At 40.3% G+C, this 14,133-nt stretch overlaps 1 protein-coding gene across 1 annotated transcript in view; it reads left to right on the top strand.

Annotated features, from left to right (window-relative positions):
* The window catches only part of adamts6 (ADAM metallopeptidase with thrombospondin type 1 motif, 6), a 66,308-nt gene that overhangs the window by 40,664 nt on the left and 11,511 nt on the right, over positions 1-14,133 (top strand). The window contains exons 15-20 of the mRNA XM_039780344.1: positions 2,231-2,333; positions 3,372-3,505; positions 7,233-7,356; positions 8,386-8,466; positions 10,743-10,906; positions 12,324-12,462. Of these exons, the coding sequence (XP_039636278.1) occupies positions 2,231-2,333; positions 3,372-3,505; positions 7,233-7,356; positions 8,386-8,466; positions 10,743-10,906; positions 12,324-12,462 (745 nt within the window). The remainder of the gene's footprint in view (positions 1-2,230; positions 2,334-3,371; positions 3,506-7,232; positions 7,357-8,385; positions 8,467-10,742; positions 10,907-12,323; positions 12,463-14,133) is intronic.

The following is a 14,133-nucleotide window of genomic DNA, read 5'->3' as shown; positions in this document are numbered from 1 at the left end:
CATGTTGCATCCATAGACAGTATTTGTTGCATCAACAACATGCATAACAGTTGCATCTCAGTAAGCTAGCAAGAGTACACAAGGTACACAACCGACAACTTCCGTGTAGGATACTTCAAAATAAAAGCACTTCCTGTGACGGTTCGCAGTAAAACTAAATGACTGTTAAACAAATAAGGTTGTGTACCTTTTCACATATCAGCTGTAAATCAAGTACTGTAAATAATGTAAATAGTGAGTTTCACTTCAATACAACTGTAAGGTACTTTTAATTGAGTATTTTCATTTTCTCCTACTTGCCTATTGTACGTTTTACTTATCTATTTTTTATAGCTTTAGTTACTTTGCATATTCATATTAATTATACAAAATATTATGAATAATCTGTGATGTATTAAAGTGGATAAAGATGAGACTTTATTGATCCAGTGGTGAAATTCACAAGTTAGCTGCCAAGTCAAACTTCCGCTGTTATTTTGGTCAAAGTAACTCAAAAGTAATGCAAAAGTAGTGTAACGCATTACAATTCAGAGACAGTAATATTGTAATATAACTAATTACTATCAAATGACAGTAACTAGTAATCTATAATGTATTACATTTTGGAAGTAACTTGCCCAACACTGGTTCCGAGGCACTTTTGGACCAACTCGGGGAGGCAGTCAGTCCGACTGCCTTTTCTGCCGACGGTCGGCCTTTAAACAACAAACTTTGCTCCACTGCGCGACTTGCTGCTTTTCTCTTTGGGTTTTGGTCTGGCGTGTTAAGACGTCACGTTTGGCTCTGGGTGATCTTTGTGATTATTAACTATTTTCTGACATTTAATAGAAAAAAAATTATTCATCTATACTGTTAATCAAAACATAATCAACAGGTTAATCGATTATGGTGATCCTTGAAGAAACACGTGATGGAAACATGTCAATCTAATTTGGCCCTGGGTTGTCACTTCAGCACAGTTGTAATAATATTATTCTGTCTCTTCTGACTAAATCTGCATGTTTGATGTGCAAGTTTAAAGCTGCCATATTGGCAAAACACTTGAGTGGTAATCAAAGTGGCTCAGCCTTCCCCCGTGGTCGGCTCTGACGGGGAACACTTTCAGCATGTGAAATACAGCTTTGACCCAACAGCTTTTATTCGTCCTGGGGGAAAGTGTTTTTGGGGGGTTCTAAGGACCTTTTCACACCAATAAAGTGTTTCTTTACACTTTTTTTTCTTACCCCCTCTTACTGGAGCAACATTCACTCATGAAAACAAAGCAAAAACCCTTGCAATGCAAATCACACCGTTCTCAATTCGTCGTTCCAAGAAGCAAGTCTGTTTTAGTGTCCGAAAATTAAATGTGAGATCTTATGCAGTCTCTGTCCAGTTGTTAATAATGATGCTGTCTACGCAAATAAACACTTCCCAGAATGAAGAAATAGTCGTCGCAGATGATGGTCATGCTAGCCTGCATCTTAAGATCTTAAAGGACCAGCGTGCTGCTTGCAAGTTTTAGGTCCTTTGCTACAAATCATGTACTTTTTTTCTGACATTTTTTAAAATGCATGCAACAGATTTCTAGATTTATGGGTGTTTTTTTTCCCCGATCGTTCCAGTTATCCATCGGTTTCCATTAATTTCTTCCATAATGAAAATCAATTGGCAGACTCTTAAAACTCGTTTGAGTTGTGTAATCCATCACAGCAAACATCAAGTCCATGTTGTCAAAGTTACATAAGCATTGCTTGGTAATGCTGGCAGTTTAATAGCAAATTGATTCGAAACGTCTGTATTGCTTCACTCTGCAACTGTTTTTAATACTTAAATTCTGATAGAAAATAATGTACATGTCAATAACAACAAAAGAAAACGGCAACAGCTTCCAGCCCCTGTGACGTTTATATCCCAACCATTAAACATTATGGGGAGCAAGCCTTTTATGCAATGCTACATCATTTCTGCGTGATTATCCATGATTGGTAAAGCATGCAACAAAAACAAAAGGTAAGAGAGGCAAACGGTGGTTGGTTGGTTCAATATTCCAACGAACATATTATCCATTTTATCCATCTTCCAAGTCAGTTTTTCTATCTTATCTGCTTTAGGTGGATGACTCAAGCAAGTTCTTTAATTAATTAAATGGTTAGCAGGAATGTAAAGTATTCTTGACACTGGAACTGGTATGGTCCTTCGAGCATCACAAATTACATACCAAACTGTACTCTTTTTCTATATGTTTCCGCAGGCCTGTCCTGCAGGATCTCGCGATTTCCGAGAGAAGCAGTGCGGCGACTTTGACAGCATGCCTTTCCGTGGGAAGTACTACAACTGGAAGCCTTACACTGGGGGTGAGTTCAGGACTGAGTTGCACCAGCTGTTTGTAAATCTATTGAACCCCCTGAAAATATGAGTTGTATGCATACATCCTCACAATCCTCACTCAATAAACATTTACGTTATCCCTAGTTTCTTTAGGTAGAAGTGATGCGACTGGCAGCAGAATATTTCTACATCTAATCTCTACTTTTTTTTCTAACCTGAGCTGTGAAATCTTCCTGCCATCCTTTTTGCGTCACAAATGACAGTCTGCAGGCCGGCCTGTCTTGTGTACCCAGTTAACAGCAACAGTGGGAAGGTCTCTTTGATTGAAAGAGAATTCTTCAGATTCCTGTGCACTGTGCTGCGTTCGAAGACCCCCGCTTCTGGATTGCTCAGCCTGGGAGATTTCACATTTTTGACAGACGTCCTGACACACTTCATGTCAAGGATCTCCCAGAAGAAAGGCTCATTGGACTAAGCCAGAATGGGTGCTCTTGTACTTTCACAGTTATTGGCAGGAGTTTAAGTGTAGGCCTTCTAACCCCCCTCCCCCCCCCTAAGTTTTCTCCTTGATGTCTGTAGATCATGGAAAATATCCACTTCACTAAAAACACAAGAAAAAGTGATACAAGTTTGAAGCATGTAAACACGGCTTTTTATTTCCATCTGTTTTGTCAAATCCATCACCTCCCGATGTACGGCGCTCGGTGGGCTGCGAGCCGTCGTGTATAAACAGCAGATAACCTGCGTGTTGATGTCAGTGTAATTGTTGTTGGCAGTCAGCGCCGTCTCGGTCGGTGTCAGTGTTACAGCAACGTCAGGCTCGGCGGTTTCAGATCCGAGCGCCGCTGACTTTCCTCCACGTTGTTATTAATGTCAACAAGTCGAAAGGAGATCCCAGAGCTGGCTTCAACAAGCGCCCGTATTTTCTGGTTTTTTGTGTGTTGTTTATCGTTCATCTCCGAGATTGTTCCACTAGCGTTCAGGTCATGTTGCCTGTTTTCTGTGTGCAGGCTGAACTCTAGATAAGCGTGTGCTCTTGTCTGTGTGAACTCTGTGTAACCCAGGTGGTGTTAAGCCCTGTGCGCTGAACTGCTTGGCAGAGGGCTATAACTTCTACACAGAGCGTTCTCCTGCAGTCATAGATGGCACCCGATGTCAGGCGGACTCTCTGGACATTTGCATCAATGGAGAGTGTAAGGTAAGGGAGCAGAGCTCTGTCCTTTTTGAAGGCCTGAATTCAAAAGATCCAAGACTTGCACATTTCTTTTTTTTATTGTCTTTTATTGAGGTCTTAAAGGATGACCACAGCTTATTACAACTTGGGTTTTATTTTTTATTTTAATACAACCGATGACTGTAGCTCCAAAAACTAAAGTTTCACTGTAATAAACTTAGGCCTTTAGGCACCGCGCTGCCAACATTAGCCAAAAAGCTATAAACTCAGGTTTGGTTCATAAACTATGACTTGAAACATGGCTGAAAATCAGTAATAGTAAACTCTAGATTCTTTTTGACAAGAAATGCTTCAAGCTTAAATCAAGGTGCACTTACTGGCTTTTTGGAAAGACTGTAAAATGTTGTTGAAAGGTCTGGAGGAAGCTAGTAAGAGGAACCTTGAGTTGAGATGTCTGAGATGTTTTTCTCAAAGTTAAAGTTCACGATATGTTTTAATTATATATTCACAACTTTTCATTCAAGGGTTTTTATTTTTCCTTATCTCCCTAAACATTGAATAAAATTACATTTCCTGTAAAAAAGAAAAAATGAACAATAATTATAAATAAAAGCCACCGAAAACATATTCTGCTGTAGGAATTCATTATTTCCAGATTTTTTTTTGATTGGAGCAAAGCAGTCAAACATGTAAAGACATGCTGATGCAGTAACTGGCATTGTGCCAAATGAAATCTAATAGAATTGTGGATTGATTTGCATGTGAAATGCATGTCGGACGCAATAAAAACGTCATGCATCTCCTGCCCTGTGATCATACTATTACACACTTCACTATGACATTATCCTCAATGGGCTCTTGGGATTGTTTGTGACTGTTAACCCCGGATATGTTAGCTTTACATTAGCTGGCCTTGCAAGAGTTTCCTCAGCCTCCCTGCCAGGTTTTTATCTTGGACAGCACCGTTTACCAGATTACTGATTGTGTAAACACGACCGATTGTGCAGAGAAGAACAATCAGGCCTTTGAGTTGCTGATTGTGATCGGATGACTGGCATTGCTCTCTCTGACTCTTATCACGGCTCTGCAGCCTCGACCAGGATTGTTTTGTGATAAATAAAACACAGACATCATTGTTGTGATTGAATAATGATTTTATATATATTTGAAAAGGCTGATTTAATAACATTGTATTGAAAGTGAGTTGGCAGTTAGTGCCGTCTTTGTTTTCGTGAGCATAAATCATTTTTGTGTGGAGATGAGGGTTTTCTGAGATGCAGCTGAAATAACTTTTTGGTTCCTCGCTTTAAGTATTTGCTTTGACTTCCATCTGACCGTACCATTTGAATCCTGTTTGGCATGAAGATGCAGCGTCTGTGCCAACAACATTACTCTGATTTTAATACAAAAACACAACATGGCGCGTGTTTTAGCGAGTTAAGAGGTGGAATATTCCCCACCAAAGGAGCATTGCAGGTTTATTTCCAGTCTGGATCCAGCATAGTCGTTTTTATTTTAGAGGCTGGCTCTCTGGGTTCACTGCCACACTGTGATAAATCTCTAGAACACTGCCTGCTTGGAAAGCTTTCAGATTAACTCAAAAGCTGTGATGCTGTATACAGGTGCTGGAGAGACAGGGAGAGAGACAGAGGGAGAGAGAGGGAAGAGGAGAGAGAGAGACAGAGGGAGAGAGAGAGAGAGAGAGAGAAGGAGAGAAAGAAGAGACAGAAAGAAGAGAGAGAAAGAAATAGAGAGAGAGAGGGAGGAGGAGAGAGAGACAGAGGGAGAGAGAGGGAGGAGGAGAGAGAAGAGAGCGAGAGAGAGAGAAGGAGAGAAAGAAGAGACAGAAAGAAGAGAGAGAAAGAAAAGAGAGAAATAGAGAGAGAGAAAGAAAGAAAAGAGAGGAAGAAAGAAAAGAGAGAAAGAAAGAAAGAAAGAAAGAAAGAAAGAAGAGAGAGAGAGAGAGGGAGGAGAGAGAGAGAAAGAGAAAGAGAAAGAAAGAAAGAAAGAGAGAAAGAAGAGAGAGAGGGAGGAGGAGACAGAAGAGAGAGAGAAAGAGAGAGACAGGGAGAAGGAGAGAGAGAAGAGAAGAGAGAGAAAGAGAGAGAAAGAGAGGTAGTGAGTAAAAAAGTAAAAAGAGTAAAAAAGCTGGGAGATCTAAAGGAGAAGTGTATATATATATATATACAGTATACTATCTGCTATTTTACTGAAATGTATGTTATATATAGTATATGGCTGCAACCAACAATTATTCTCATTGTCGATTAACCTGCAGGTCATTTACTCGATTGAATGGTCCATAAAATGTAAGAAAATAGTGAAAATGTCCTGTTTAGTTCGACCAACGGTTTAACACCCAACAAAATTCCATTTGCGATGACATAAAACAGAGAAAACGCGCAAAGTTTCACACTGGAGAAGCTGCAATAAGATAACTTTTTGCATTTAAATTTGATTTCATGACTGAATCAGAATAGATTGACAGAATAGAATAATATTGAAGAATAAATAATAAATAAGCTCTGATATAGTGCCCTAAAAATGACCTCAATGGAAGAAAAACAAAGTACTTAATGCTCTGCTAACTTGCCAAGAATAAAATCAAAGTATTTAATAAATATCTGTAAATTTTACGTGCAAAATAATTTGAAGAGACAGGATAATTAAAGTGCACATGTTGTTAAACATAGTACATACAGACAAATTATTAAAGGCCAATAAAAAGACTGTACACAGGGATTATACACAGAGAGCACAATGAAATCAGAGTACTCTACACACATTTATGTAAGTATATTTTGATGTAAAATGTATTAAATATACACAAATTAAACTTGGTTCCTTTGCAAATATATCAAAGAAGACCTTAAAACAGACCTGACAGATATAAGACATATTTTCATATTGCAAATTCCCTAATGAGTCCATATACTGCTGGTGTCTGAGCCCTTAAAGGGAAAAAATAATGAAACACGGCTCTTACCTTCAATCAGAATACCGCTGTTCCATCTTTAAAGCTCCAAGGCATTACTAATCAAATAGTGATGAAGCAATCATTACAAACTGAGCACAGATAAAAGATTTAATGGGCTCCATACGGCCTGCATGTTAAAATTTATATTAAGCCAATAACGTTTTATCTGTTATGTTGGCTAGTTTAAACACCATCATTTTTTATGAGCTCTCGTATGTTTTACATGCAAAAAACTGCCAAGTTACGGCTGTAATTGCTTGTATCAGTGTTGTGTTGTGAAAGGATCACTCTGACTTTATTCTTTATTTTTCTTATTGTCAATCCCATGAAAAAAAACCCAACTCCACTGGTTCCGACTAAAGATGTAAACCTTTGAAAACAGTTCACAGATATACAGTTTCTTTAAAATAACAGATAACTATTTCTTAAATCAGCTGGGCTTTGACCTAAAGGTACTCAAACTGTAGTAAATAGTGCATTGGTTGGGGACTATTTTCAGCAGCGGATTAATACACATTTGGTGTTATATAACGTGCTATTTAGTCATTAGTGTTTTCAGTCTTTATGTTAAACTAAGCTACCCGTCTTTGTATTTAACAGATCTCATCTACAGTAACTCTCAGCAGGAAACGCTTTTCCCAAAATGTGGAAGACCATGAAGCCTGTGCTCTGAAATCTGACTTTAGGAGATTTGTAATGAACTCTAAATCCGGAATCCATTTCCCCAAGTCTCTGATTAAAACAATGCTCCCCTCTCTTTCTCTGACTTCAAAGCATGTGGGCTGCGACAACATCCTGAGCTCTGACGCTAAAGAAGATCGATGCCGTGTGTGTGGAGGGGATGGCAGCACCTGCGAGGCAACCGAGGGACTCTTCAATGAGTCTCTACCCAGAGGAGGTAAAACATATCCCACTCCAGGCATGTTGTTTTTAGGATGAGAGACTGAGATATTCTGTCCCCTCGGGTTTCGTAAAGAGTAATTATTTACCAAAGTCACACTGTAACACAAATTATCAGATCGAAGCGGTGGTAGAGCAGCAACTCCTGTGTTCTGTGAGAGTTGCGGTTTTTGTATAAGGAGTCTGGAGGCTTTGAAGAGAGCATAGATAACGGCTTCAGTTCCCATGTCGGAAAGGGCTGTCTGACAGCAAGGTAATGCGGTGAAAATATACTAAATATAGCGTACACTTAAACTGATATAGATGTTTTTAGGTGTCTAAAATGTGTTTAGCTGCTGCCTCCGTCCACAGCAGGACAGTGCTTAGCTTCCGTGTCGCTACTCCTGCCTGCTTCTCCAAACTGGGGGCGTACCGACCGCCATCTACTGTAGCTAACACACTGACTATGGAGAAGTAGCTCATGCAACCACACTTGAAAAAGATCCGAACTATCCCTTTAAAGTCACCAGAGATGACTGTGAGGAAAGCAAAGTAACTCGCCCACCCTTTTGGCAAAGCAGCTTTTGTCCAAAACATCCCCCAAAGCCAGGAAGATAATCTTTCATGGAAATGTGCCTTTTTTTTTTGTCTTTGTCACCAGCCGAACGGAGCATATGTTTTTCTTTATTTAGAATTATGTTGTCAGAATATACATATAACAAAACATGATATTTTCCTCATTAATTACATCATGGAGTGAAGAAATCAGGAGTAGAGATAGGGACTTGGTGTTGGCTTCAGCCTGAGGTTGTCTATAGAGAGCAGGAGAGAGAGAAAACATATTTCTCCTTCTATGGTATGGCTAGTAAACCCTCTAAAAATACTGTGTGTCCACGTGTGTGTGACTGTAAAAAAAAAAATAACATAGGGGATTGTTTTGTCCTCCTGCTTTGTCCTTTTTGGGTGATTTGGAATTATTCTATATGTACTCCCTTTGAGTTTGAGTGGGAGATATACCACCTTTACGAACCCTGTCCTTGTCCTCCAGGCTACATGGAGGTGGTTCAGATCCCAAAAGGATCCGTTCACGTCGAGATCAAAGAAGTTGCCATGTCGAAGAATTACATCGGTAAGTTGCGTCACATTTCGAATTAGACTAATATGCACTTTTGTGAGCTTTATTGTTGCTTAGCCATGACTAGCAGCATGGCTCTACCCACGTCTTTGGTCCAGGCTGAAATAGCTCTACAACTATATCATGAATTGCCGTGACATTTTGTACAGACATTCATGTTCCCCAGTGGATGGAGCTCACTGACTTTGGTGATCTCTTCACTTTTCCTCTAGCGCCACCATGAGGTTGAAATATTCAATTTTTTGTTATATATCTCAACAACTATATGGATGGCCATTAAATGTGGCACAAACATTCAAGTTCCCCAGAGGATGAATTCTAATGGTGATGATCCCCTGATATTTCCTCAAGCACCATCAGCAGGGCAGAAATATTAGTCATCCAGTGAAATATCTCAACATCTACTCGATAGGTTGCCATGAAAATGTTGTAAAGACATTCATGTTCCCCAGAGGAAGAAGCACACTGACTTTGTTAATCTTTTGACTTTTCCTCTAGCGCCACCATGAGGTAGACATGTTTGTCTTTTAGTTAAATATGACTGTCGACAACTGTCAGACAGATTGCCCTTAAATTCGGTACAGATAATAATGTTCCCCAGAGGATGAATCCTAATGACTTTGTTGATCCCCTGACGTTCCATCTAGCGCCACAACACGGTTGACATTTGTGGTTTTAAGTGCAATGTTGCCATGAAATTTGGTTCAGACTTTCATGTTCCCCTGAGGATGATTATCCACTTTGGTTAATGACCAAATACCTGCAAAACTAACAACAGCTGTACTCTGGACTGGTGGTGAACATGGTAACCATTACATGCATTCAGCTCAAAGCAACACTGTGTCAGCCTCATAGAGAGAGTGTTGCTGTGGACTCTCTAGTCTTGTTTCACTATCAATCCATCAATCTCAGTCGATCCTGCAGTTCACTACAGTGGGGCGAATTGGCAATTTGCGACATCAAGCTGTTTCATATTATCTGTTCAGTCTATGTGTCAACCACGTTTCCAGGGATTTCCTTGCGTCTTTGTCAAGAGCAAATTAGAAGATGCCATCGTTAAATCTCCTAATGTCAAGCCGTAAAACAGAGTCTGTTAAAACTCGCTGAATCCTAACACGCGTGATGGCTCTCTTGGCACCAGACTCATCAGCTCTGTTCCAGACTAAACAAAAACCATTTGCAACCCTGGCAGCTTCGGACGCAAAACAATCAAACAACCGGATTCAATTAAGCTCGTTCTGTGCCTTTTCATTAACAAGAGAAAGATATGTGACAGCGTGTTGAATTTATATCGGATGGTGTTGACGGAGGGCTTAAGTTACACTTTGAACCGGAGAGCTGCATCAGATTTATAGGGCCGTGGTGACAGCTGCCTGGTCCACCAGGATTATGGCGGATATGATGTCTATATATCAAAGTTTAAAGACTGCAATTTTGGCTATTGTGTTGGACTACTTTTACCCTTCCAAGCAATCTGTAACTTTGTTATGAATTTCATCTGTGACCCCAGTGATAAAGATACTATTTTTCTTTGCAGCATTGTCTGAGTCCTGGAGATCTGGGTCAGCAAAGTTTGCAATTTTTAATTTTTAAAGCAAAAACTAAGTGACACAATTTAAAAATCGAGAGTTGGATGCCTGTGGTGACTTGTGTAAACTGCACTGTTCAAAATCACAATGCTCGCAATCAGTGCCAGATGTCCTGAAAATTAACTTATTGAGAAGAGGATTTTGATATTTTATAGAGGAGTAAACTATTGTCTGAGGGAGGGAAGAGAGGGGAATCTGCAGAGCACGAGCCAGAGAGACAGAATAGCGAGTGGTTAGATTGTTTCTCCTGAATTTGGCCCCATTTCCACGCAGAGAAAGTGGATATTTTCAGATCTGTTGTGCTTGGAGACCAGCTTTTGTTTTGACAACCAGACAGAGTGGTATTCATGAGATTCATCCAGGCTTTCACCTGAAGTGTGTTTTCTTTCTCTTCCTAAATTAGACGTATGTACATGTCAGTGCACGTGAAAGTCTGCATTTACAGTGTGGGTGCAGGCATGTGTGTGTTAGTGTGTATGTGTGTGTGTGTGTGTATGTGTGCGTTTCTACTCAGAAAGTTGACATCAGGGAAGCAGAAAGTGATGATGATGATGATGTAGATGAATGACAGCAATGACATCAGACCAAATGATTGCCTCCACCTGTTGTCTCGGCTACTGTTCCTCTGTGCTTTGGATTTCATCTTTCTGAAAGTATGTCTTTCTTTGTGTGATTACCTAGCTCTGAAATCTGAAGTGGATGATTATTACATCAATGGAGCATGGACCATTGACTGGCCCAGGAAGTTTGACATCGCAGGGACGGCCTTCCACTACAAGAGACCCACTGATGAACCGGAGTCTTTAGAGGCACTGGGTGCTACCACTGAAAACCTGATTGTCATGGTAATATTTTATTGCACACCATGCAAATTATACAGTTTATTTAGAAATTGCCATAGAGTTGCACAGTGGAAGAACCAGCTAGTCTTGGAAGTATTTTCCCCTACTGCATTCCTATTTGAAAGTTTTCTTTTAACAAAATCCTCAATAATCCTCAACTTAGAAACACAGGAATCTCCTGGACAATGTAAACCTGCAATAATCCTTTATTTTTTGGCCCAACATTGACATATCATCACCTTTTACGTTGATATAACAAACAGCTGCTTGTTTATACATCCAGCAGTCACAGAGCAACATGGTGGTTCATTTGGAGTCATATTTTGTGTCCGTATTTGTGAATGTAAGTCAAATGTTCTCTCTCACTTTTAGCTCTGTTTTTGGTCTCTACCACCTCATGAGGGAAATATCTGTATATTTCGCTGCTAAATGCTCCAATATGTTGACCAGCTAGTCTTTAACTGTGTCTGTCTGCTTTGAGATAACACTATGAGAGCAGTGAGAGAGAACCAGAACAGTAAGGCCGGACTGATAAACAATGAGCTGAAATTCACTATAAAGCTCTGTAAAGCCGAGGAATAATTCTCTGTCGGTACGACAGACACCTTTGGCATTGTTTTCACATTGCCATTCCTTACATTTTTATTATGAAAAATATTGATTATAGCCACTTTCAAGATAATAAAGGTCGAACTATTTCAACTTTCATCAGTTTGTCATGGCATGCAGAAAATTAATCAGACTTTAAATTTGGGAAACTTGGGAAACCCAAAATAACTTCTCTCACTTTGCAACTCCATAGTAAGTCCTGTGCATTTCATGCTGTTTGCTCGCTGTTGGTCCACTTAAACTCAACATCTGGTTGCTAACCTTAGCTGAATGTCAGCCAGCGGTTTTGGGGTTAAAAGCTATTTTTATGTGGTTATAGAAAAAAAGCTGTTACTTGATTTGGAGAGCATCTGTGTTGCTGAGATGCTTGTTCATGTTAAGTAGTTTTAGTCTCTCTGCATGTCTGTGTTAATGTGAGGCAACTGAGCATTTTCTTGTCGTAATACTCTGTGGTTTCTGCCTTGACATGAATGCTGAAAATACCAGACCACACAGCACCACTGGAATAGACGAGCAACCGGCCACTCGACCACTAGCCATTTCTTTGCGGCTTGCAAAGCCTGACTCCCTCAGGCTCCCTCTGCATCCAGCAGACTAATATAAACCTACCAGAGCCTCACTGATCTGGACTATTCAAACTTCATTTAAAGCTGTTATAATAAATATTTTTTGTATATTATGTGTGATGTGAAAGGGGTGGCTTGCAGTCACAAACCCACACAGTTCCCCCCTGATTGTTTATAGTTTGTTTTAAATACAGAAATTTGTCTCTTTTTCCATCCTCAACTTCTGTTTGCTGCATACTCTGCAGGTCCTCCTTCAGGAGCAGAACCTGGGAATACGCTATAAGTTCAACGTGCCCATCCAGCGCACAGGAAGTGGTGACAACGAGGTGGGCTTCTCCTGGCACCACCTGCCCTGGTCTGAATGTTCGGCTACCTGCGCTGGAGGTAAGTCAGCACTGCAAGCCTTTAAATGCAGTAAATGTGAAACCTGTAGCGAAGAACCTCAGGGTGTCCAGTGTAACTTTTCACACAAAGGTTAAAATGTTTATGCAGTCGTCGTGCTTTCTTCGTCTGGGAACTAAAGTTAAGTTTCCATCCAAATTAAGCAAAAATCGTCACAGAATTTCCAGAAAATCAGCAACAGAAAGTGCAGATTAATGTGCATTTCCATCCACAGCAAATATTAGGAGTTGGTGGTGCCAATTCTCAAGTCAAATGCCATTAGACCACTGCAGAAGAAGAGGGTGCAACGAGATGAATGTAATTGAAAGTGTGGCAGTCAAAGCCTCAAACAAATGAATATAATGTTTGTTTCATGTATTAATTCGAAGAACGTTACGATGTCGTCATTGCTCCACACAGATGTGGTGTTTTGATCTCTAATGCATTCATTTGTTCCTCACCAAATTCAACTAACTCCCTTTCCTGTCAGGTGTCAAATACAGAAACGCTCTAGGTTCTCGGCAAGTTTAAGTTACCGATCCCAGAAGCCTTTATGTCTCGTGCATTTTAGAATTGTGTTCATGGAAATTCATAGGCTACATTACCAAGGGGAAAGTATTATATCACATACAAATACATGTAATGTTATCTTGGTAGTTATGTTAAGTTAAATGTTAGAAGTGAATGTTGCTACATGGACGTTAGACTGTCATGAGGAGACCGCCCACCAGGGTACCAAATGTAACCGTGGCCAGTGTGTGAGTCTAGTGTCGGTCAGTATGAGTGTGTAAATAATATGTCGAGACCGAATGTAACCGCAACCGCGCGAGTCTTCCGCGGTGTCTTCGTTCCTGGCGGGGGAACGCGATTAACTCGGTAGGCCAACCAACGACCGTCCGGTTGAACCGACTCACGTAAAAGAGTCGGTTGTCCAATCACTATAATCAATTCTAACGTTTTATCTTTTAAAGCTTTAGTGCGTAACCTTTTGATACTAATGAACGTCCGTTACATTCAAGCCATTGCTAAATGAGTTGACACAAAGCTAATTAAGACTATCCGCTCCACACAACTCTCTCTGGATTTCTCAGTATGACGACTGTCCGGCGACTTTCGCGCACAGAGTGAAGATAATTACCTCTTCTAAAGAGTCTGTCATGTTTGTTTCAATCCTCCGTGTCATGCTTGGCTAAGTAGCAACTGCGTGGAGGAGGGGTGGGGGTGGGGGTGGTGGACGATCACCAGAGGCTTGTGTCATGTGGATGCAACGACAGTTTTGTTGTCATTACTTAGAATGCCTCATGGGGGAGACAGAAACGACGCACTGTAGCTTTAACCGTCGGTCACAAAACATACAGAATGTCTTTTATTGTGTGTAAATCGCTTCATAAACACTGATTTCATAAAACTGCTGTACAAGTTTTCTCTTTTAAAAGTTTATTTTTCTGCGAGAGAAGAATGGCGTCTTCCCTGTGTCGACCTTCTGCTGAGCTCCAGTGGCCAGTTGCCTTTTGCAAAAGAGCACTCCAAGCATTTTGGTGTTGAATAGCATAACACGCTGTGGGTGTTTAAATTCTTTTCGAATATTTCTAACCTTCTCAAATATTTAAGACTTGGTGTGTGTGTGTGTGTGTGTGTGTGTGTGTGTGTGTGTGTGTGTGTGTGTGTGTGTGT

The sequence above is a fragment of the Perca fluviatilis genome, chromosome 17 (assembly GCF_010015445.1).
Source record: "Perca fluviatilis chromosome 17, GENO_Pfluv_1.0, whole genome shotgun sequence".
In the NCBI taxonomy this organism is placed as follows: Eukaryota; Metazoa; Chordata; class Actinopteri; order Perciformes; family Percidae; genus Perca; species Perca fluviatilis.
Note: the sequence above shows the minus strand (reverse complement) of the source record. Positions and strands in the feature narration are given on the sequence as shown.